This window comes from Hyperolius riggenbachi, chromosome 4, assembly GCF_040937935.1.
Source record: "Hyperolius riggenbachi isolate aHypRig1 chromosome 4, aHypRig1.pri, whole genome shotgun sequence".
In the NCBI taxonomy this organism is placed as follows: domain Eukaryota; kingdom Metazoa; phylum Chordata; class Amphibia; order Anura; family Hyperoliidae; genus Hyperolius; species Hyperolius riggenbachi.
Genome location: NC_090649.1, coordinates 369,509,818 through 369,535,392, shown reverse-complemented (window position 1 = coordinate 369,535,392; position 25,575 = coordinate 369,509,818). Strand labels below are relative to the sequence as shown.

At 42.5% G+C, this 25,575-nt stretch overlaps 1 protein-coding gene across 4 annotated transcripts in view; it reads right to left on the bottom strand.

Moving 5' to 3' along the window:
- The window catches only part of ESR1 (estrogen receptor 1), a 290,562-nt gene that overhangs the window by 240,478 nt on the left and 24,509 nt on the right, over positions 1-25,575 (bottom strand). For 2 of the 4 annotated variants that reach the window (XM_068232004.1, XM_068232006.1), the window contains exon 2: positions 19,468-19,983. In XM_068232004.1, the coding sequence (XP_068088105.1) occupies positions 19,468-19,898 (431 nt within the window). In that variant the 5' untranslated portion in view covers positions 19,899-19,983. Of the gene's footprint in view, positions 1-19,467; positions 20,026-25,575 lie in introns of those variants that run through there. The other 2 variants (XM_068232005.1, XM_068232007.1) reach the window with 2 other exon arrangements.

Sequence of the window (25,575 nt, the reverse complement as noted above, 5' to 3'; positions counted from 1 at the left end):
ATAAACCTTCAGCACATTTTCAAGCAAAATAATCACTCGAAGTAAGTTGCTCCTGATTAACTTCATTTCAATATTCCTTTTCTTACCTTAATAATAGTATATTTTTGCTCTTTGGAAGCAAAACATGTAATGACGTCATCAAAAAATGTAACACAAAGAAGGTGAAAACCGGTGAAAAACCTTTGTTAAGCATGTCCATTGTGAATACCAACATTTTCAATAGCAAACCAAATTTGATTCAAAAATTTTATGAGATCTTACAATCAAAATATTTTTTTACCCTTTTGAAGCTACGTCATGGCCTATGATTTTTAAAGCAAACTTAAACCAAACTTTCTTCTGCTTGAGCCTATCTCTGCCATATTCTACCATGATATGGACAAAAAAATGTCCTGTCCTCTTTCTGATTTTCTCTATTTTTGCTTATTCACAACACTTTTTTATCTACAAATAAACTAAATACAATTCAAAGACAAAAAGAGCAAACAACATGCACTGATTTTACATACTTTGTTGAAACAAACAAAACATTTAAAGAGAGTCTGAAGCGAGAATAGATCTCGCTTCAGACCTCATATATAGCAGGGGCACGTGTGCCCCTGCTAAAACGCCGCTATCCCGCGGCTTAACGGGGGTCCCTGTCCCCCCAAACCCCCTACGTAATGCGGGGAGCGCTTCCTGGTTGGGGCAGGGCTAACCGCCGCAGCCCTGGCCCACGCGCGTCTGTCAGCGCGTACCTCCGCCTCTCCCCCGCCCCTCTCAGTCTTCCTTCACTGAGAGGGGCGGGGGAGAGGCGGCGATGCACGTCTGATAGACGCGACTGGAGGCAGGGCTGCAGCCGTTAGCCCTGCCTCCAGGAAGAATATTTCTACGACCAACTTGCCGACCATCTTTTGCGGGGGGTGGGTTGGGGGTGAAGGGACCCCCGTTTAGCCGCGGGATAGCGGCGTTTTAGCAGGGGCACACGTGCCCCTGCTATATATGAGAGCTGAAGCGAGATTTAGTCTCGCTTCAGTGTCTCTTTAAAGAAACCCAGAGATCAACTAAACTAAAGAATTGATACTTACCCGGGGCTTCCTGCGCGCCCCTTAAACACGTGTGAGTCCCTCGCCATCCTCCCACGGTCTGCTGTTCAGCCGTGATCAGCCCCGGTAACGTGCTCTGTCGGGTTCAGTCTGGGTCTTCTGCACATGTGCAGTAGACCCGGGCTGACGTCACTCAGCAAGTTACTGGGGCTGATCGCAGCAGAATGGCAGACCGCGGGAGCATGGCGAGGGACTCACACATGTTTATGAGGTGGGAGGAAGCCCCGGGTAGGTATCGATTCTTTAGTTTAGTTGATCTCTGGTACACTTCAACCTGTTGGGGACCAGCTGCCTAACCTCCCTTAACCCTCCTGGCGGTCTATTAAAAACCGCCAGGTGGCAGTGCAGCAGTTGTTTCTTTATTTTATTTTTTTAAAATCATGTAGCAAGCCCAGGGCTCGCTACATGATAGCCGCTGTGCAGCGGCATCCCCCCACCAGCTTCGATTGCCTCCGGCGATCTCTGATCAGGAAATCCCGTTCAAAGAACAGGATTTCCTGGAGGGCTTCCCCCGTCGCCATGCCGACGGGCAGAATGACATCACCGACGTCATCGACGTCGTGACGTCATTGGGAGTCCCGATCCACCCCTCAGCGCTGCCTGGCACTGATTGGCCAGGCAGTGCACGGGGTCTGGGGGGGGCGGCAGGGCACGGCAAGCGGCGGGTAATCGGCGCGGAGCGGCGGCAATCAGAGTGCACACGCAGCTAGCAAAGTGCTAGCTGCGTGTTGCAAAAAAAAAATTTATGCAAATCGGCCCAGCAGGGCCTGAGAAAGCCTCCTGCGCAGCTTACCGACAGGAAGGTTAATGACCAGGCAAATTTGCATGCTGGGGGGGGACAAGTTTGAGGGGGGTCAGGCAGCCGGATCCCCAGTACAGATGGCAAGGCTTGGTGTCCCCCCTGTAGCCAGATGTTCCCCCTGTAGCCAGCAGCATTTACTCACCTCCGAGGCTCCAGCGATGAGCCGCAGTGGACCTCTCTGCTCCGGCCGGCATCCCCGCTCATACTGCCACTCTGTTCCAAATCGCGGCTTAATGACATTAGCAAGCCGGGACCCGGCACTGACGTCAGAGCGAGAAGGGATGCCGGCTAGAGCGGAGAGGAGTGCCGATCGCCGTGGGAAAGGCAAAAAGGTGAGTGGATCCTCTTATTCTCCCCCCCTACTGCCACATCAGTAACAGGGATCAATACGATCCACCGGCGATCGTAGTGATCACATGATCAGAACCCATACGCAATGGCTTCTGAGCACTGAGGGGAGATGTCAGCTGTCATATGACAGCTTAATCTCCCCTCTCGGGTGCACACGATCGTGTCGGGAGCGGAAACGGCAGGCGGCGTAAATCCTACGCTGCATCAGAGTTAGGTGGCCACAAGGGCGGCGTAGGATTTACGCCAACGGGTCTCAAAGGGTTAAGAAAGAACCATTTGACTCCTGACACACACACACACACACACACAGAGTACTTGTTTACCGGTTGGGACATGAATTAATTAATTAATAAGAAATAATCTCTGAGGCCAGGGTCACACATAACAGAATCGCATGCGTTTTTTTCTCCTTAGCATATAGTGGAAAAACGCATGCGATTCTGCTGTTACCCTGGCCTAAAGCATTTTCCACTTGCAGGACTAAGCAGAGCTGCAGGCACTTACAGCCCGCACAGTGAGCTACCCCTGTGATGTATTTGTGAATATACCCCATTCATTATCTGCTACACCTGCCATAACCTAGGGTTATCTTTTTAGGAGTAAGTTGTTTAGTCTACCAGTGTGTTTTGAATGGGAAAAAAATAGAGTACACATAGGAAACCCACAGAAAAATGTGGAAAGCATGCAGACTCCACATGGATAGACCAGGAATTGATCCCGGTATACTATGTATAACAAGAGTGCTAATAACTAAACCACCATTGTTCATGTCCATCAGATATAGGTTATGTGTCCTCTTAATTCAGAATTACTCTTGGTATTCTGGCCAGAATTATGCATCTCTTGGATTCACACTTTTTCTTTTCACAGTTTTTCTGTGAGTTTATTGCATAGAAAAACTGAAAACCAATATTAATCAATGGGCTAGTTCACACATGAATGTGTTTTTCACATGCAGAAAAACAACTGACAGCAATGCAGCACTATCAAACAACTCATGCAGAAAAACGCATGCAGAAAACTGATAGACAAGTGTGGATCCAGTGATATACACTGAAAAACTGATGCATTTTATCTTTCATTAGCAGTGCATTAGGAAAAAGCTTTCAGGTAAAATGCATATAGTGTGAACTGAGCCATAGGAAAACATGGACATTACTGTGAAAATCAGTTGTCCTTTCAGCTATAACTGAGAGCACCTGATATAGTGGTAAATGACTCTAACCCTATTAACACTTTATCTAGCCTCTACCACTGAGGATTGAGCATTTCAAAGTCAAAGCCCACATCTCCAACAATTGTTCAGAGGCCGAGATGTTCCCACGTCACTTTCACAGTGGACTCCCAAAGTATAATTCAGGTGAATCATTCTTAAGGTGGCCACTAACGATCCAATTTCTAGCAAAAAAACTTTCAAGCCATCAGATAATTCTGATTGGAAGAAAAATTGTCCACTACACCATCAACGAATCAATCTTTGCTTCCTATCTATCACAAGCAACTAAATTTTGGTTTGACCAAAATCCAATCGGATGACTATTTTTATAATCGTTCGTAATCGATTGTGCCCATCAATGGAGATTATTTACAACCAATCCGATCAGAATTTCTGATCGCTTGAATAATTTTTTGATAGAAATTGAACCGTTAGTGGCCACTTTTAGTCTCTTTGTCCGAAATGCAATTCAAATTTTTACCTGAGTTTTCTCCTAGGTGATATTTTTAAATTTGTCAATAAAATGCCTTTTAAGCCACCAGAAAGCAAGTAAATACTCAAAATAATTTTGATAGTACTTTTCCCCTACCTTTTAGTACTTTTTTTAGTTGAAACGTGGTGGAAAATTATTTCAAATCGAAGATGAAAAATTATCTCCTAGGAGAAAACTCAGGTGAAAAAGTGAATTGCATATGGCCTTTAGTGTTTTAGAACTAGTAGCAGATATTTTGTCAAAACAGGTGAGCACCACCAGAAATTCTGAGAGTCTAAGGGAAGATTCTATTTTAGGTCTTGTCAGTATGAGTACAGTTCACTCTCTGGTTTCTTTTCTTTTTTTTTTTATCAAGTTTGGATCCCTTTGGGCCCTATTGCACTGTATATATATATATGTGTGTGTGTGTGTGTGTGTGTGTGTGTGTGTGTGTGTGTGTGTGTGTGTGTGTGTGTGTGTGTGTGTGTGTGTGTGTGTGTGTGTGTGTGTGTGTGTGTGTGTGTGTGTGTGTGTGTGTGTGTGTGTGTGTGTGTGTGTGTGTGTGTGTGTGTGTGTGTGTGTGTGTGTGTGTGTGTGTGTGTGCATTGTATATGTATGTACAGTATGTTACACATAGCATATACCAATAGTTGTTTTGTTAATAAAGTATAATAATATACTTCAAAATCAATATATTGTATAAAGATTCTGATTTATGATAATTGATCTTGAGGCCTACTGTATATAGCTACATAACTGTCCTATGCCTTAAAAATCTTTGGAAAGGCTACATCAGGTTTGAATGTTGTAAAAAGGACATCATCTGCTAACAAACTTAATTTAGGTAATATTCCTGCCACCTCCATCCTAGAGATGGGTTTTCCCAAACAGCTGGAGATAAAGCCTCCATAGCCAGAATGAAATGTAAGGAAATGAATAGTCACTCTCCACATGCTTCCAGGGTATATTGAACAAGTCTGAATAGAATCCAGCATATTGCATTTTTGTTCTGGGACATGAGTATAAAGCCGCCTTAACACCTAACGCTTTCCTAGTGTCTAGCAATGGTAGTCTAGTGTTCCCCTACTGTGTCCCCCATATGCAGAGTATAGCACAGAGGTGAGAGTTTTAGTTTTACCTGCTCTAATATGTCTGTCCATGATTTTTAGTATCTGGACGCTCTCTGTCCGCTCAATCTCTGCATGTTGCATGTAATCACATAACATGCAGGAGATCACCCAACATGCAGGAGACACAGTAGTAAGAAGCTGGTTTGTGAGAATGGACAATCACATTAGAGCATATGAGACTCTAAAGCTCCTACTGCTGCACTGCTCTCTGCATATAGGGAACACAGGAGGAGCCCTTAGTAGTGAGATCAAGGAAGGAAGGAAGTCAAGCTGTCTACCATAAATCAGTCATCTCCAGACCAAGAGAAGGAGGCAGCCCTGGGGGAGAGCTGGTTGTCTTCTAGCCTTTGTCTGGTCACCACCGATTTTAACTTACACAAGTGAAAGACTTCAATTACCTACCAAATTTCATTAAATCAAACTACAAAAATAAGCCCAATTTAACAGAATAAACTGTACAAAATTAACAGTTACATTGCAGCTTTAGCCTGTGCCTTACCACTTGCAATGTGAACAGTGGTTATGGTCTTCTCAGGCCTTTTGAGCAAGTCAACAATATCTCAAAACAGGTTGCCTCACAAATATTAGATCTACACTACAGTGAACCGGAGCTCTAGATGTGATGTCTTATTTAAACTATATATAGCTTTTGTTTGTATCTATTACCATATTTTACGCTGTATAAGACACTCTGGAACATAAGACGCATCATTAGAAGCCTGGCACTAGAGGAAGCCGCACAGAGAAGCCGGATGCCTGCAATTGGCGCGGGCATGATGGAGGAGGTAAGCTGCTGCTGCTGCTCGCACGGGGGGCCCAGAGACACACGGGGAAGGGAGGAGAGGTATGCGGGAGGGTGGGACAGGCACAGTGAGGACACAGGTATGGAATCCCCGATGGCGGCGGGTTGTATCGTCGGGCTTTCATAAGTCGAGGATTCCCTGCCTTTGCTGTATAAGACGCAGGGACTTTTTCTCCCCATTTTCTGTGGAGAAAAAGTGTGTCTTACACGGCAGCAAATACGGTATATTGTATTCCTGAGATATCCACACTTTCCGTTATGTTCATTCAGTCTCAGTGGGCAGCAAGAGTTGATTTCCGCGGATTTCTCTCATCCCCATCCTCAGACCCCCTCCCCTGCATCCTGTGTAAGCCATGTTATTCTAGGGACGTTACAACAGAAATTATTGCTTTAGGGCCACAGAAATTCTTCAGATGAAGATAATGCAATTTTCTGAATTTGTAGAATGCGAGATGACAGCCCTCATCACATATACTCTGCAGCTCTGGCTAGCTAGGTTAGCTGACAATGTGCATTAGTAAATCAATGTTATTTAGGTATGCAGAACGTGGAAAGCAGATGAAGGAAAATTTAGTTGAGTTTTTCTTTAAATAGAAAGCTTTGACTTCTGCCATAAAACTCTGTCTCACCCTTTAATGTCGTCTAATAACCAGTAACCACTTTGCCATAAGCAACTGGGTGGTCTCACTGGTTTGTAGATGGCAGGATGGAGTGAATCAGGAGACATTTCTGGAACCTTGCTTTACCTACTTAGCTCTAGCCAAAAATATTATTTTACCTTCCAAATATGGATAGTTGCCTGTTTTCTAAAAACTACCATCTTACTTCCTGTACCAACGCAGTTTTAAGACAAGTACTAAAACGAATGCTGGATTTTGCTGTCAATAATGTTTATGTCAACCTGGAAAATGTTATTTTTTGCTGGGCTATTCCCTCACTTTCTGAATACCTGCTCTTATCGAGACGCATGGTATTATATATTTTTTAAAACAAACATTAATAGAAAAACAAAAATAAGAATAAATAAAAGGCACAAGGAGAAGATGAGTGATTATAGAATCTTAGTTATAAACATTAAGTGCAAGTGGTAGGTGGAGGCTCCCAAAAATATATAAAATAACTAAAAGCAGTTTAAAAATTGAGAGGTGTTATATATATTAGCAATCAAAAGAATGTGAACACTTTGGAATTATATGGATTTCTGCACAAATTGGTCATAAAATGTGATCTGATCTTCATAACAACACAACAATAGACAATCACAATCTGCTTAAACTAATACCACACAAATAATTAAATGTGTCCATGTTTTTATTGCACACAGCATGTAAACATTCACAGTGCAGGTGGAAAAAGTATGTGCCCCTTTGGATTTAACCACTTCACAACTGAGGGGTTTTACCCCTGAAACACCAGAGCAATTTTTACCTTTCAGCGCTCCTTCCACTCATTCACCTATAACTTTATTATTACTTATCGCAATGAAATGAACTATATCTTGTTTTTTTCGCCACCAATTAGGCTTTCTTTAGGTAGGACATTATGCCAAGAATTATTTTATTCTAAATGTGTTTTAATGGGAAAATAGGAAAAAATGTGGGGAAAAAAATCATTATGTTTCAGTTTTCGGCCATTATAGTTTTTAAATAATTCATGCTACTGTAATTAAAACCCATGAAATGTATTTTCCCATTTGTCCCGGTTATAAAACCGTTTAAATTATGTCCCTATCACAATGTTTGGCGCCAATATTTTATTTGGAAATAAAGGTCTTTTTTTCAGTTTTACATCCATCCCTAATTACAAGCCCATAGTTTATAAAGTAACAGTGTTATACCCTCTTGACATAAATATTTAAAAAGTTCAGTCCCTAAGGTAACTATTTATGTTTTTTTTTTAATTGTAATTTTTTTTTTCAATTACAAAAAAAAAAAAAAATTGGGGAGTGTGGGAGGCAATGGGCTTGATTTACAAAGCCGTTAGCACGTGAAGTGCCATTCGCGGACTTTTGCGCGCGCAAAGTGCCGCGATTGGCGCGATCGTGGAATTTTGCGCATGCAATTTGCCGCGATTCGCGCGAGTCGCGGCAAATTGCGCGCCCAAAAAGTCCGCGATTGCGCGGATCGTGGCACTTTGCGAGCGCAAAAGTCCGCGAACGGCACTTCACGTGCTAACTGTTTAGCACACCCGTGCTAAGCAGTTTGCACGGCTTTGTGAATCAAGCCCCATGAGTTAATTTATTGTGTGAAACTAATGCATGTGTACTTGAAAAATGCTTTAGGGTGTAGTTTTACTATTTGGCCACAAGATGGCCACAGTGATTTTTTGTTCATGCGACCTGCAAGCGTCCAGGAAGTACACTTGCAGGAAGCACAATGAGGCTGGGAAAATCACAATGATCGCGCTGTTTCTCATAGAAGCAGCTGATCATTGCGGGGGCTTAAATCAACGAACGGGAACGTTTTTTCCCGTTCATTGATCTCCGGGCAAGCGGGCGGCGGCGTGTACGAGCGCGGGGGCGCAGACAGCGGCGAGAGCGCAGGAGGTGCAGATTTCTCCGTCCCTGGTGTTCAACCAAACATTTCCTGTAGTTGCAGATCTGACACGCACAAGGCTCAGGAGTAATTTTTTGACCATTCCTTTACAGAACTGTTTCAGTTCATCAATATCCTTGGAATGTCTAGTGTAAATCGCTTTCTTGACGTCATGCCACAGCATCTCAATCGGGTTGAGATCAAGACTTTGACTGGGCCACTCCAGAAGGCGTATTTTCTTCTGTTTAAGCCATTCTGTTGTTGATTTACTTCTATGCTTTGGGTCGTTGTCCTGTTGCAAGCTCTGCTGAGCTGAGTTCTGCTGAGCTTCAGCTGGTGGACAGATGGCCTTAACTTCTCCTGCAAAATGTCTTGATAAACTTAAAAATTCATTTTTACTTCAATGATAGCAATCCGTCCAGGCCCTGCCGCAGCCCCAAACCATGATGCCTCCATCACCATACTTCACAGTCAGTATAAGGTTTTGATGTTGGTGCACTGTTCCTCTTTTTCTCAACACATAGTATTGTTGTTTCTTCTAGACAACTCAACTTTGGTTTCATCTGTCCACAGAATATTTTGCCAGTATTGCTGTGGAACATCCAGGTGCTCTTTTGCAAACTTTAAACGTGCAACAATGTTTTCCTTTTGGACAGCAGTGGTTTCCTCTGTGGTATCCACCCATGAACTCCATTCTTGTTTAGTGTTTTACATATCGTAGATTCGCTAACAGGGATGTTAGCATATGCCAGATACTTTTGTTAGTCTTTAGCGGACACTCTAGGATTCTTCTTCACCTCATTGAGCATTCTATGCTGTTCTCTTACAGTCATCTTTACAGGACAGCTACTCCTAGAGAGAGTAGCAGCAGTGCTGAACTTTCTCCATGCATAGACAATTTGGTTTACCGTGGACTTCATCAGGTCAATAAAACCCCCAAAAAGGGCTTCCTGAAGCAGCTCAGCAATATTACTGATATTCTACTACTGGATTCTGGATAATACAGATAGCAGAATATCAGTAATTTTACCAATATTCTACTTTAGCTTTACCTGACCTTCCTCTCACACTAACCCTCCACTTCCTAGTTCTAACACTAATCCAACCCTACCCATGCCTAACAATAAACTGCTTTGTTTTTGTTTGTTTGTATTTTAACTACCAATCTACTGAGTTAGGGGAACACACTCTTTGCAAAATAAATTAGGTGCTTTTCTGGGATGCTCTTGTGTGTGGCTAGATTCATGCGTTCTTCACAAAAACACAATTTCCGGATTTATGCCTTGCTGAAGCACCCACTGGTCATCACTAATGCACCTTCATATTTTACAGTTGGTAAAAGACACTGTGGGTTGTAGGATTCCCCAGGTCTCCATCTAATGATAAGATGACCAGGTGTTGGGCAAAGCTGAAAACAGGAAGAAGATGGCATTACACCAATCCTCTACAGCACAGTTCCTGTGGTCTTTTAGCAAAACTCAGTCTCACTTTTGTTCTTACTGACAAAGAGCCTTTTTTTTGGCTTTGCATGACTTCGGCCCTGCCTGTAGAAGCCTGTTTTGAACTGTTTTGTCATGCACTTCATCCCTCAGTTTGCCATTCTCTTTGAAGGTCACTTGATGTCAGCCTACAGTTCTTGAGTGACATTCAAAGGAGTTTGCAGTCATCCCTCACAGTGCTGATTTGTTTTTCATTCTACCAGGTTGTAACTTTGCTGTCCACAGTGCCTGTTACTAGACTTTGTTCTTGTGCTCTGCCATCTTTGAAATTTTAGGGTGAGATGCCTTATGCCAGTAAAGCCAGGATCACACATTTCTTTACCACTTTCAAAGCCTTTCTTTACACCTTAGTTTACTATGGTCAATAGTTATTTTTAAATTCTCACTCACCTTAGAATTACTTCTAGCAGTGTTTTGCTTTCCAACTGGTCACAATGCAAGATGAGAGTGTTGCTTACAGCAGTGTTTTTGTATACTTTTCCTCATTAAATAAGATTAGATTCAGGTGATCACCTGATCAGTACCTCATAAAGGAGAATGAGGTGTGCTTGTGTAGAATGTATCAGACGCTGGCATGGAATGTTAATCATACTCATAGGGCTCAGACACACTAGAAGCGCTATTCTGGGTGCTTTTTAGCCATCAGCGCTTTCTGAAAGATTAAAAAAAAAAAAGCTCCCATTGACTTGCATTAAAATTCTGGCATGATTTTACCACAATAGCGATTTTACCGCGATTTTATATATAAGTCAATGGGAGCGTTTTTTTTAAAAAAAAGCTCTCAGAAAGCGCTAATGGCTAAAAAGCAATCAGAAAAGCACTGATACAGTGGCGTAGCAGTAGTGATTGCAGCAGCCGCGACGGCACCGGGGCCCTTGGGCCAGAGGGGCCCCCGTAGGGCCCTGTCTCAACTGCAGTATAAACTCTTTGTTGGTCCTGTGCTTGTAATGATCACCTCTATAAATGCTTTCAATGATAACAATCATTAACAAGCTGTTCCACATCCCCTGCTTACACCTCTGACACTGTGTTATCCTTGGCAGGTTTGGGTGTGCTGTATCAATCGTTATGTATAGAGTGCTTAGAGTGCCATGTAAAACTCGCACCGGAGCCCATAGCTCCTTAGCTATGCCACTGCGCTTATAGTGTGTCTGAGCTCGTATAGATGCTGTGGTGGTTTAATATTTTTTTCAGAGCTGTAAATTGCAGTTATTTTACCTTGTCAGTAGTGGAGAGAATCACAGACAACTGCAATGCAAGGTTGCTAAGCGGACTGAGCATCTGAATGGAGCCTGTGTGAGCATAAAGTTTTGGGTGTGCGTGTGCTGTTCACCAAAGAGTACTGCTGTCAGGGTTGCCAGGACTGAAATGTAAATGTAATTTTTCTTATCAATAAAGCACAAATGGCATAATGTATAGCGGAGATAGCAGATAGCAATTTGTGATCCCTTGGCACCATCCAGCTATGATCATCAGGCTGTATCAGATTGCATCGTTCCCACCAGCAAGCAAGTGGCTGTGGACCTTCACAACTTACAGCACTTTAGGAGCCGCACTTGGCTCCATTGAAATGAACAGGAAAATAATGCATATTCATTTGCAATGCTTCAAACTGCCCTATGGAAAGGCTGCTGGAATCATTTATGTTCACCTCTTCCACAGTGCTCATTTCCCAAGGTAGCTGCGCTTGAAGCTCACCATGTGTGCAGATCAACCCTCTTGGCCTCTATGAGACTGTATGTGGTACAGATAAAACTTTAGTTAGCTGTCTCTTGGGGCTTTGAGCTAATTCATACAACAGGTCAGCACCTGTATATCTTTCTCCTTATAAATACTTCCCAGAGCTGCCATTGTGTGAAATCTTTTAACCCTTAAAGGACAACAGAACTGAGAGGGATATGGAGGTTGCCATATTTATTTTCATTTAAAGGGAGGGTTCAGGGACTCTGAAAAAAAAATAAAAATCCATATCCACTTACCTGGGGCTTCCTCCAGCCCATGGCAGGCAGGAGGTGCCCTCGGCGCCGCTCCGCAGGCTCCAGAACTACTGAGCCTGCGCAGTACAGCCCGGAGGACGTCCGATGACGTCAGCGCGCCGGCGTGAAGCGCAGAAGAAGTGGATATGGATTTTTATTTTTTTTCAGAGTCCTTGAACCTTCTCTTTAAGCAATATCAGTTGCCTGGCTATCCTGCTCATCCTCTGCCTCACTCATACTTTTAGTCATAGACCCTGAACAAGCATATGTAGCACATCAGGTGTTACTGACATTATTGTCAGATCTGACAATATTACACTACTGCAGCCAATTAGATCGGCCAGCACCGCCGGAGGGGATAGCTTGGCCCAGGGAGATTTTTTTAACAAAAACTTTTTGTACATCATGTAGCTAGCACTTGGCTAGCTACATGTGTTGTCCGATTGCCGCCGCTCCCCCCGATCGCCGCGATCGGTGACGCTATATGTACCCCCCCCCCAGAGCCCTTGCTGGTGCAGCCTCTTCCATCACCACCAGGCGTCGCTATGCCGAGGATCAGGACTGCGCATGTCGTCATGATCTCGATGACGTCAGACGTCATGTCCGATCGTCGCCATAGCGACGACTGAAGCTGAGTAAAGGAGGGATCCCGGAGTGGTAAATATAGCTGGCGCCGATCGGGGGCAGGACACAGCACCGGGCGATCAGGGGACACATGTAGCTAGCCTAGTGATTCAAAACAAGTTTTAAAAAAAATAAAATAGCCCTCCCGGAGACTAAAATCCGCAACAATTGAACGCCAGGGAGGTTAAAAGGAAATAAATATGGCAGCCTCCATATTCTTCTCACGTCAGCTGTCCATTAAAAAACTTAGCTCAAATCTCACACTTGTCCCCAATGGCATCACTGCCAACTTTCACACTGCTTATTCCAGCATATTAATTTCTTGTTGCGTCTAATACTCTTCCCAGCTTGTCACCATATACAGTTTATTCATATACCGTAGTTATTATGTGAATGCTATGCCAATGTGGTACAGGTGTACATTATTCTAGTTGGCTGACCCCAAGGTGCTTGTGGCATGGGTTCTCTAAGACTAAATATTTATTATTCTTCAGGACTTCCTGTGCGTGTACATGATTTTGTGAAATGGAAAAATTTTATTTACTGCCAAGATCCACTCTTGACAGCTAGGTATAGTAGGTCGGATCTAAAACATTTAATACGCTCCTAGACGTGTAAAGTTTCACAGACAGAGTGGACTATATTTGTCTTTGCAGGTTTTGGTTGGTAAATTTGAAAGGAACAACTTAGGGTCACAGGAAACTAAGGTCATGGAGTGGTCAGAGGTAATTACACTAAACTGCAGCAAGCAAAATAATGTGCTTAAAGTCTTACACACCATGAGTAGAGTGTAATGCATGTAATGTATTGCGTTCTGCTTTACTCAGTGTGCAGTAAGGTTTTACACTTGTTATTCTGCTTAAAGCAGTTTAGTGAATACAATCCTTTAGTGACCTACTCCCAATGTCCAAAGACCATGCTTTATGGGGCATGCCCACATCCAATTGTAAAGCAGTCTATTGTTACTGCACACTTGGGGCAGGTTGAAAAACAAATGTTACGTTTGAATTTAGCTAATCTGATTGGCGTTAAAGTGAACAACATTTAAAAAAAAATGAAGCAAATACTTACCTAAGAAGAGGGAAGGCTCTGGGTCATATAGAGCCTTCTGTCTCCTCCCTCGGTGCCCTCTATCCTGTGCTGACTCCCCCTCATTTCAATCCCCACCGAAAGGGTATTTGAAAGTCTTCGGGAGCCGCGTCTTCCCGAAGACGTGTGGCTCCATACTGCACAGGCGTGAGCATGCAAGAGAGTGTGCTTGCGCAGGTGCAGTACAGGGCCGCCCTTCTTCAGGAGCACTCGGGCTCCCTGAAGACTTCTGAAGCCTCCTTCGGCCGGGTAAAGCAGTATTCGACTAAATTAGTCAAATACTGCTACCGGGCGAGCCAGCACTGGAACGAGGGGACCAGGAGAGGAACGGGAAGGCTCTATAGGACCCAGAGCCTTCCCTCTCCTTGGGTAAGTATCTGTCTCATTTTTTTTAAATGCGGTTCCCATTCACTTTAAGTAGGCCTTATGCAATTTATATAAATTCAGCAGATGATGTGGGAAAACATTGAAGACATTAGTAAGTATATCCTTCCATTCTTCAGTAATAGGGCCCACATCCACCTCCCACAATAATCTCCTAGCATAAGTTGTGGTTTAGGCAGGGTGATTCTGCTATATACTGTAGTATAGAGATTAGTTTGGTAGTGGATTGGCCTGTTAAAACATTGAATATGTTTGATTCAGATATAGTCTAAGTCAAGTAAACTGAGCATGGAGTGCAACTTAACAGAACTGGATACTGGTGAAAGCATGATCTTCAGGATATTATATTCATTCAGTAACTAAGTAAACAATGACAAAAACAATATTCCTCACTAATTTCTCATACCAATTTAAGATATGAGATAACTCCCAACATACCTTGAGATATACAGTATCTTAAATTTTAAATATTTTCCAAGTTTTGGGGTATCTCTTGTTGAGAACACCCTTTAGACCCCCCAAGACAACATAAAGAGGGTCAAGATATAGAAATTGCATGTCCAAAACTAAGATTAACCACTATATTACCTATGTAATAGCTTAGCAGCAAAAGTAGCATACATCACTGTTAGGGAGCACCAATCCTCCCAAATCCTTAGGATTTTAAGTGTTCAAGAAGATAGCCTATGCTTCTTCTTCTCAACAAAATGAGTAATAAGGGCATTTAATAAACAAATGTTTTGGTAGGAAGGCAAATGAGAGATTGCTGTACTAAACATAAGGCTCTTGAAGGGGTAAAGCATACTTATAATTATTAACCTTTGCTAGTACCCCTACTGCATCCTTTACATAATATCTAAAACCTTTGGTGACAGACTACAAAAACGTGAACATAATTCATTTATTGGATAGCGGTGGCCCAAAGGGTTGGGAAGAGTTTACATTTCCACTGGAAGGGTGACATATATTCTATCACATGATCAATATTTCTTATGGTGGCCACTATTGATACAATCTTTTTTGTCCAACGAGTGAATATATTGAATGGATACTTTAGCCAGTCCCTAATATTACATAGAAATGGTAAAAATTGGACAAAAAAGATTGGATCATTAGTGGGCACCTTTTTGTATTACGTAATACTAAAGGGCACCAATCAATTAAGATACAGACACCTGTGCAAGTTAAACAAAATATTTAGATATTTTTAGCAGCTTTAAACAAATAATCCTGACAACATAATGAAACAAGAAGGAATTTTTTTAAATACAATTTCTCTGTGAAATAATTATTAGAAGACATTGTCACTAGTACATTTACTCTATTATAGATCTAATCCTAGTTTTGTTTTCTATTAATGCAAAAAGGCATTAATTGAAAGATCTTGGCAGCTGTAAAAAAAATAAACCTGACAACGTAATAAAGCAAGAAGGATTTTTTTTAAATAAAATCTCTCTGTGAAATAATTATTAGAAGACATTGTCACTAGTACAGGTATTTTATATTATAGATCTAACCCTAACTTTGTTTCCTATTAATGCAGAAAAGCCTTTTAAAGAGGACATGTCATCAGTCACAGCACAAACTCCCAGCACTACCTTTTTTCCAGGGAAATCGAGGACAGCATGAATGTATTTAAACATGTCCTCATTGTTGGTACATGTACCCAAATGCAACACCACAAACTCTTTCATCAAATACCCAGGTGTGAGCTGCAAAGTTTTGTTACTTAACCGCAGACAATGCTTAATAAAGCATGGCTTACAGGATCACTTAAGTTCTACAAATACTGTCCAGCCCAGGAGAATCAGGAAGAAATAAGGCCTAATGAGTGGCAGCCAGATTATCACAACTCAGGACTTTGAACAGATGTCAAGCAGCAATGGAGTTATACAGTAATTAGCATGCATTCAGATACGTCTGTCAACTATGTCTTGAAAACTATATTCATTTTAGGAGGTAGGACATTAAATGTTGCTACTGCCGTGACTTTTCTGTAAATTAGGCTGTTTCTTCATTATTTTAGATTTAACAGATAGGTTATTGGCAAAATTAGTGGAGTAGCAAGTCAGGCAGGATATGCAATTAAGCACGTGTATAAAAAAAGAACAAATATTACTACCCCCACAAACCTAAGAACAAATTACACTTAGAAATGCTACTAAATGATATGTGTGAGATTATGTAAATTAAACTGTCATTGTGTATAGCCAAAGAAAATGAAAAGTTCTTGGACGTATTGTCAATACACCCAAATAACCATAAATATAAAGAAATGTGGTTTGATTTAATTTTAAAATGTTTCTACCTGTAAAAGACATTGTGCTATTACACTGAAACATGATGATCCATAAAAGTCATATATGCATTTTCAACAAACTGAATTAAAAAAAATAAATCTGGTAAAGTCAAAGAGTACGTACAACAACACTTAGTTTTCAGTATATATCTTGGCACAAGTTGTGAGCATATCTTTGTTATTAAGAACAAAAATTGTGCAAACATGAATCACTATAATTCCCTCCGCATATAATGTTGACATTTTGCCACCAGTATTACAAGAACAGGCAAGATAGAGACAGCTGAATATCCTTCACAAACATTACACAAACCTGCCATTTTAGAGTCCATTTTCACTGCACACTCTGCAGCATTTCAAAGACATGGGGCCTGATTTGCGCATCTCCAATCACCTCCATTGTGGTTATCATGAGTGATCCAACAACTCTGGACTGGACTAATTTAAAAATGTCTATTATGAAGGTGTTAAAATGCTCATTTTGATCATATCAGATGGCAGTGAGGGATCCTGAAAGATTTGCATGTGTCATTTATAGCAAAAAAAAAAAATTTTATTTTTTTTTTGGGGTGGAATTCTATGTTTCTTTACAAAAATAAAAAAAATTATGTTCCTATACAACCGGTACAAGGATTACTATCATAGGCAATTTATGAAAAAAAAATCAGTCCTTGTTTGCTGGATCACTTGTGTGATATGTGGAGGGTCTAAAAATGTCTTGGTAAATCAAGCCCATGGGATTTTCCATAAAACAAAAAGCAACACCGTGCACCACAGTGACCTACTGAAAACCAATAGAAGTGATGCCTCACAGATCTGACATACGTAAACTAAAACTGGATTGATTGCAATCAGTAAACTATCCATCATCAGTATTCTTTGCACTACTTTAGTAAATATGCCTAGCTAACATATGCAGTATATTATTATTGATAGTTCATTTTTACAGTTGTGTAAGGGAAGGGGAGATATACTGAAACAATCAATATACCTAAGACACATCTTATTTTGCCATAAACAAAATGTGAACCTAACCGTTGCAAACAATGCAAATTATTGTTTATGAAAGCTCATTAAATGACATTTCTATATCTGTTTTATATCACTGTTTATAAATCACTAGCATGCTCAGATTTCAGTAATATATTTCAATATTTACAATTTTGCTAACAGTAATTGAACAGTATTTAACTGTTAGCAAAATTGTAAGATAACTCGCAAACAAAACCATGAAAGAGCATATATAGATTAACTATGCATTACCAATTTTTAATGTTTTTGGTGCTTATTCTTTAATGTCTTTTTCTGTATTATCGTATTTTTGAACCTTCACAACTGTATAACTCCTTTATGCAACAATATTGTAAATATGACGGACCCCAAAAACTGATTCTGCATGAAGGGTATGCACAGGTAGAGTAAAATATAGAAAAGTGAACAAAAATATTAATGAATTATAATGTAACATGCATTCCAAGCACCTTCATTCAAAACAGAAGATTATAGAACTGTATACATATGTTTGTCTATACAGCTACCAGAATGTAAATAATATACAAGCTATGGAAGGTTTCTATGTATGTAATATTGCCGCTAATTTTTATTAGAAGTGAAATCATTTTACAGCTGGCATTTAGTTTTGGCTGATCTTTATGGTCACCATTTAGATTCCAACGCATAATAAAATATTCCTTAGTGAATAAATGATGTGCCAAACACATTCAGGCTACACATGACATACATATTTTTGATGATATATTACAATGATAACTGTATCCTATTTATATATTGCTGTAGCTCCTGTTTGCTGTTTGTAATCACAGTTGTACCATCATGGCACAGTTCAGGGCAGACATCAAAGACTAGTAAAAGGGGTTAATACCAAGCTGAAATCAGAGCTGAGCTTGTCACAATGACCTGGTGCCATCTGGTAGGTTTACACATCATGTGCATTAAACAACTTTATTACTACAGAAAGTGACAGGAGGGCTATAAATTCCAAATTCAGCCTCTTGTTTACTCTGCAAGTAATCTAAGCATCAGAGAGGCATGCTGCATTGCATACTAACTTTATTTTGAATGCTCTAAGAAAGTACCTCTTCTTCTGGTATATTGAAAACATAATAAAAATCAATCCTAAAATACAATCTTTGCTCCCCATGTTCAGTTTTAAAATCAATGAGCAATTGCAACATAGCTGTGAAATGCAAATTACATCCACTGGTTCTGTAAACAATTATCACTTTTTTCTGTTTATTTTTATGTTCACATAATTGAAAAGAAATGTTTTCTCCAAAAGCCTATTGGTTTAAAAAAAAAGAAAAATTAAAAAAAGAAAAATACATGGAAAACCAGTTCTAAGAAGGAAGTACAAGCCACAGTACATATTTCTACTGGCAACTAGTGACTTCATTCTGCCTCATTTTCTGCCCACTCTGCTCACGCTATTATTGAGCCCATTAATTCAACACAGGAGTTTTCAAAAAAAAAAAAAATTCTCTTCACTGTAACTGTTCACTGTAACTTCTTTTATTATTTCATACAGGGGCCATAGCTGCTGTGAACTACAAATGCGCAATAAGTTTATTAGTTTGAACTATAAAGCTAAGCTAAGCACTATATTCGATTTAAAGTCACCACAGCACACAGAATTTCAGATTAAAAAGAAAGACATATTGGCATTTTATGGCATATTGATGTTGCCATCATGTATTACTAAAACACATTATTGCTTCTTTATATTTTTATGTTTCAGTTTGAGTAACAGAATCATACAGAATGTACATACACAATTCTTACACAATTACACTGACAAAGAGACAGCCTCCATTCTGTTTAACGGTCTAACAGTTCATTTATCTGCTAGTAGGAGAATCTCTGAGCAGTGAAACTTTTTTTTTTGTTACAGCATTAGGCAGGCTGGGTGAATCCCTAGGAATTAATTGTCAAATAAGGTATCGAGTACTGTATAAAATGCAGTAATACATATAAAGTAGTTAGAAGAAACATTTCACTGATCTGCTGCCTGTAAGGTAAAATCTGAATGGTTGCTATGAGTTACTCCACAGGATACATCATTTTGTTCTCTGCTTTAATAAATAAGTAAGCAAATTAGTATGACTAATTGAAGGACTATCGGTCTGATTATTTAATTAATAACATTATGCAAATAAAGTTAACTTTAATATGAGGTATAAAACTTACCTGTAGAATGTATTAGGTGCAGCTTCCCTAACTCCAAAAGGGCCCTGCTCACTTTCAAGGTAATATGGCACCTGTTGGCCATGGTGGTGGATAAAGGGGGAGATTTGAGGTGCTGTCTGTAGAAAAACCACTTGGCTTGGGGGTACGTTGTTCAAGGAATGAAGTCCTGCAAGGCTGCTTGTTCCAAATGTCTCAGAACTGGTAGCATAACTGAGGCTGGCAGAGCTATAGACGGGTGCAGTAGCAGCAGTAAAGTCATAAGTGGTGCCCTCTGGGTAGTTAAAAATACCCGTCCTGTTGCTCTCCACAAACATTTCACCGACAGGTCTTTCCAGGGGTATCTTCAAGGGTGGTCTGCTTATTGTGTCCAGTTCTGTGCCTTGAATCTGATGCAACAAGGTTATTCCTGGGGACTTGCCGTGCAGGGGCATGGTAATAACTATTGACAGGAAGAACGTGGCATGACTGTCAACTGTCTGTTTGGCAAGGCTTGAGATTCAGCACATGGATGGACACCTGAGAACAGAGCACAACCTGGTGTTAGTCTGATCAGGAATCATGCTGGAGCTCAGCACTGCACAGGTATTCAGCAAGCTCTACAGAGAGGAGGAGGGTACAAGTGAGAGCAGAACACATCACACACCAAAAAAAAAAAAAAAAAATTAGTAATCCGTCCTCCTTTCTAACTGAATCTCTCTTGCTGTCCTAAAGTCATTTCATACACTGCTGAGGCACAAAAAAAGCATCTGCATTTAATTGCTATTAATTTATTCATTGATTTGTCACAACTGGATTGTGTTTAGTTTTTTTTTATATATATAATTAGTTGCCTTTGAGTACTATTCTTACATCTCTTACATTTTTTTGCTAGAGAAAAGCAGAACTTGATTGTGAGCAGAATGTATCATGTTTAATGCAATATGTAAAGGAAAACACTGTAGCCTGACCCTGACTGTGTTTTGGTGGTAACAAAGATGAGTCTGCGCCTGTGTAATATAAAGCGGCATACATGCTATCTGTTCCTTCACTGGCCTTGAACATGTTTTCTTTCCTCTTCTTCTCCATTTGATTTAATCTGTAAAGTGTCTGTGACATACTTCTCATAAACTATTACAGTACACAGTGCTATGCATGCTGAATACATTAAGATTTCTTTATAAAATCTGCACAGTATATTTTTATAAGCAAGTAGTTTTGCTTCTTCTGATGGCTAACATGGTACAATACTCTACTCCTATATTTTATAGCAACTTGCATACAACTTATACATAATCTTGAACTTGGCATGACCTTGAGAGTAACGAATTTTTAGGCCAACAGCACTGAAAGTGTAATTGGCCTGAACAATAGGAAGCGTCCTACTCACAGGAGAAAGAATGGCATCACTTGGGCCAGTTGGTAGCCATGAGAATCCCATTACCTATACTTTATAACTGTCTCCTTCAAAAGAGGATAGTCATAACATAGAACAACATCACCATACATTTGAAGAATATAAAAACTATGTTAATTGGGGATAAACAAGCTCTTGCATTTTTTGTGTGAATTGCATTCTCACATAAATTGTACATAACATAAAATATATAGTAAAGAAGTGCTTTGCCATTTGAAATAAGCACAGCAGCTCATCCCTCATACTGAACCCAAATGTCTTTTTCACCTGGCATCACAGATGCTAGATAGGTAGTGGACACTCTGTTTAACCAAGGGCTGCAAGTGGATAAAGCATACTGAGGCGGTGGCATAACGGGGGGGCTGCGGTAAGTGCAGGCCGCACCACATGTGTTACCAGCAGAGGGGGTGACACCAAGCTCCAGGCTAAGGGAGAGTGAAGTAAAGCTATGTAAATATAAATCAGGTTAGTGCTTGATGTACTTCTCCCTCCCGCTCTTTTTTCTTCTGGCTGCTCCATGCTGAGCTGATAATGATTTCCAGAAGTCTACAAGTCAACATGCTTGTCACCCCAACATCTTCCTATTTACCCCTTAGCAGAGGTGCCTCATCCAACACCCTACACCTAATAGTAAGTGTGTCCAGCATGACACCTCTCCCTCACCTCCCACAGCAAATATGGCCAGTCCCCCCCCCCCCAGCATGTGGAAAGCATGACAATTATTAATACCACCTCCCACCCCCCTAACAAGTGTATCCAATATCAACCCTTCCAACCAACAATGACACGTGTGTCTAGTACTCCCTCACACCCCATAGCAAGCATGGCCACACACAAGAAAACACACACATGTACACACACACACACACACACACACATGCAAGCATGTGCACGTACGCATGACAGTTACAAGTAAGGTTACTACAAAAAAAAAGATTATTGGTTTTGTTTAGCCTGGTGATGTTGGAGGTTCACAGAGTAAGATAGGGTGACACCATAAGTTTCTGCACCAGGTAACACCAACCCTGCTGACACTTCTGCACTGAAAACAGCTGAAAAGTCTGGCAATGCCATCACAGGCTCAGGACAGATGTACTCGACACACACAAGCAATAGAACATAGCAATACATGCATGCAGCTACATTTGAGTCGTCAGCAGGTGCTCGTCAGCCAATCAGGATGCACTGTCATACACCCTTTACCTGCCATACCACATCTAGCAGCCATTAGCCCCTGGCCATCGTGCGAACCAATCGTGTGTTTTTCAGGACAGATGTAGCCAGAGCACAATTCAGGAAAAAGGTTACTGTAGACAAGGTTCAGGAATGGTAGGGATCATGCCAACACAAAACAATGCAATGTGTAAAGGAAAAGATCAAGCTAGGCTGTTAGGCTGGATACAGGAAGACCCAAGACTTGTACGGTTTCTTATGGCCCATACTCACGGGCTGCAAAAGTGGCCTGTCGCCAGCACACGTGAGCGTGTGCGCGACAGGCCGGCGACAGCTCGTCGCCAGGTCCCTCCGCATACACACGGCGGAAGGACCTGGCAACTAATGCGGCGGACGCTGTCGCTGTTGTTCCTCCCCCCGCCGGAAGTTGATGGTATTCCCTGGGTGTCGCTGTCGCTAGTCTGCATACTCACGCGGACTAGCGACAGCTGCGGGCGGCAACTGTCGCCGGGCGATTGACAGCAGTGACGAGCGACGGTTCGGTGTGTGCACCCGTGCAACGGCTCATACTCACGGGCGACATTTGTAGCCCGTGAGTATGGGCTATTAAACAGAAGTGTTGGTATCAGTACTGGCAGAACACAGGATACAGGAACATAAAGGTTTCAGTCTAAAAACAGGAGCCTGATGGAGAATATGGCATTTAATGCTCAGGCATAGAGATGTCGCAAACCTCTGATTTTCGGTTCGCGAACCCCGTTTGCGAACCTTCGCGGAAGGTTCGGTTTGCGTAAAAGTTCGTGAACCGCAATAGACTTCAATGGGGATGCAAACTTTAGTAAAAAATAGAAAAAATTATGCTGGCCACAAAAGTGATGGAAAAGATGTTTCAAGGGGTCTAACACCTGGAGGGGGCATGGCGGAGTGGAATACATGCCCAAAGTCCTGGGGAAAAATCTGGATTTGATGCAAAGCAGCGTTTTAAGGGTAGAAATCACATTGAATGCTAAATTTCAAGCCTAAAGTGCTTTCAAACATCTTGCATGGGTATACATCAATCAGGGAGTGTAATTAGCGTTCTGCTTCACACTGACACACCAAACTCACTGTGTAACGCACCGCAAACAGCTGTTTGCGTAGTGATGGCCATGCTGGACTGGTGTGCACCGTGGCCAGAGTGTAGGCCGTGGCGTTTTTCAAGCACATATGGTCGCCGGGCTGTGGTAGCTCAATGATAGAACAACAGTGACTGTCCAGCTGATCAAATTTGGTCTGACCACAACAAAGCAACAACCTTATTATCTTTTGTGTGCCACCCCACCCGAGACACTCAAATAGCCGGTGGTCATTGCTTCATTGTGATACGCAAGCCCCTTCACCGCGGCAAGGTAATGATCACGAAGGGGGATGGGCACATGCCTTTTGTTTATTTGTTGCAGCCGCCCGCAGTGCAGCCAGAAAAATTAGGCAGGCATGTACACGCAGCAGAAAAATTAGTGTAGCGGCCGCTGCTAGCAGCGGCCTTAAAAATTCAGGAATCCGCCTAGAGTCCTGGACCCTGTTGGTGGTGGCGGACAAGGCAAGCGGCCTGCAGGCAGAGACGCTGTGTGTGGGGACTGACTTAGTCTTTGGTCGTGCAGTAGCCCTCCGTGATCCATTACTCATTCATTTTGATAAAGGTGAGGTACTGAACACTGTCGTGACTTAGGTGACTTCTCTTCTCAGTAACTATGCCTCCAGCTGCATTGAAGGTCCTTTCTGACAGGATGCTTGCGGCAGGGCAAGAGAGAAGTTGTATGGCAAATTGGGACAGCTCTGGCCACAGGTCAAGCCTGCGCAACCAGTAGTCCAAGGGTTCATCGTCGCTTTTTGCAGTGTCTACATCCACACTCAAGGACAGGTAGTCGGCTACCCGGCGGTCCAAGCGTTGGTGGAGGGTGGATCCGGAAGGACTATGGCGAGGAGTTGGACTAAAGAATGTCCGCATGTCCGACATCACCCTGAGATCGCTGGAGCGTCTGGTCCTTGCCTGCGTGGACCTGGGAGGAGGAGGGTTACTGCCAGTGGTACCTTGATTGCGTTGTGCAGCCACATCACCCTTAAAAGCATTGTAAAGCATCATCGACAGCTTGTTCTGCAAGTGCTGCATCCTTTTCGCCTTCTGTTGAGTTGTTAACAGGTCCGCCACTTTGTGCCTGTACCGAGGGTCTAGTAGCGTGGCCACCCAGAACAGGTCATTCGCTTTGAGTTTTTTGATACGGGGGCCCCTCAACAGGCTGGACAACATGAAAGAGGACATCTGCACAAAGCTGGATGCAGACGTACTCTCCATCTCCTCTTGCTCTTCCTCAGTGACGGGACGCAACTCCTCTTCCCCCCCCTAGCCACGAACAATACCACGGGAATGTGAAGCAGCAGAAGCCCCCTGTGACGGCTGCCGCGGTTGTTCTACTTCCGCCGCCTCTTCCTCCTCCACAGAAACACTTTTCTCATCACCATCATCAGAGTCTGACTCCTCTCCTTCCTCACACGACTCCTCTTCTTCCTCCTCCTCCTCCTCCCCCCTCTGTGCTGCCGCAGGTGTTGTGGAAACATCGGGTTCGGATGTAAATCGCTCCCACGACTCCTGCTGCTGTAACTGTTCTCGTTCACGCTCCTCCACAGCTGTATCCACCACTCTACGCACGGCAAGCTCCAGGAAGTAGGCGTAGGGGATCAAGTCGCTGATGGTGCCCTCAGCGCGACTCACCAGTTTGGTCACATCCTCAAAGGGCTCCATGACCCTGCATGCATTTCGCATCAGTGTCCAGTTGTTGGGCCACAACATCCCCATTCTCCCAGATTGTGTCCTTGTACTGTAATTATACAGGTACTGGGTGACAGCTTTCTCCTGGTCTAGCAGGCGAGAGAACATTAGCAGGGTGGAATTCCAGCGAGTCGGGCTATCGCAAATCAGGCATCTCACCGGCAAGTTGTTTCTACGCTGAATGTCCGTAAAGCGTGCCATGGCCTTGTAAGAGCGCCTGAAATGCCCACACAACTTCCTGGCCTGCTTCAGGACGTCCTCTAAGCCTGGGTACTTGGACACAAATCTTTGCACGACCAGATTCAGCACATGTGCCATGCAGGGTATGTGTGTCAGCTTTCCCAAATTCAACACAGAAATGAGATTGCTGCCGTTGTCACACACCACGTTGCCGATCTCAAGCTTGTGCGGGGTCAGCCATTGCTCCACTTGTTTGTCAAGAGCAGCCAGAAGAGCTGCTCCAGTGTGACTTTTCGCTTTCAGGCAAAACATGTCTAACAGTGCGTGACACCGTCGTACCTGGCATGCAGCATAGGCCCTGGGGTGCTGGGGCTGTGTAGCTGGAGAGGAGATCGCGGCACCAGCCAAGGAGGAGGATGACGACAGCGAAGAGGTGGTAGCAGGTGGAGAGGAGGTGGCTGGAGGCCTACCTGCAAGCTGTGGAGGTGTGACAAGTCGATCCGCTGCGCAGCCACGTACTCCCTGCTTGCTGCCATCGGTCACCAGGTTGACCCAA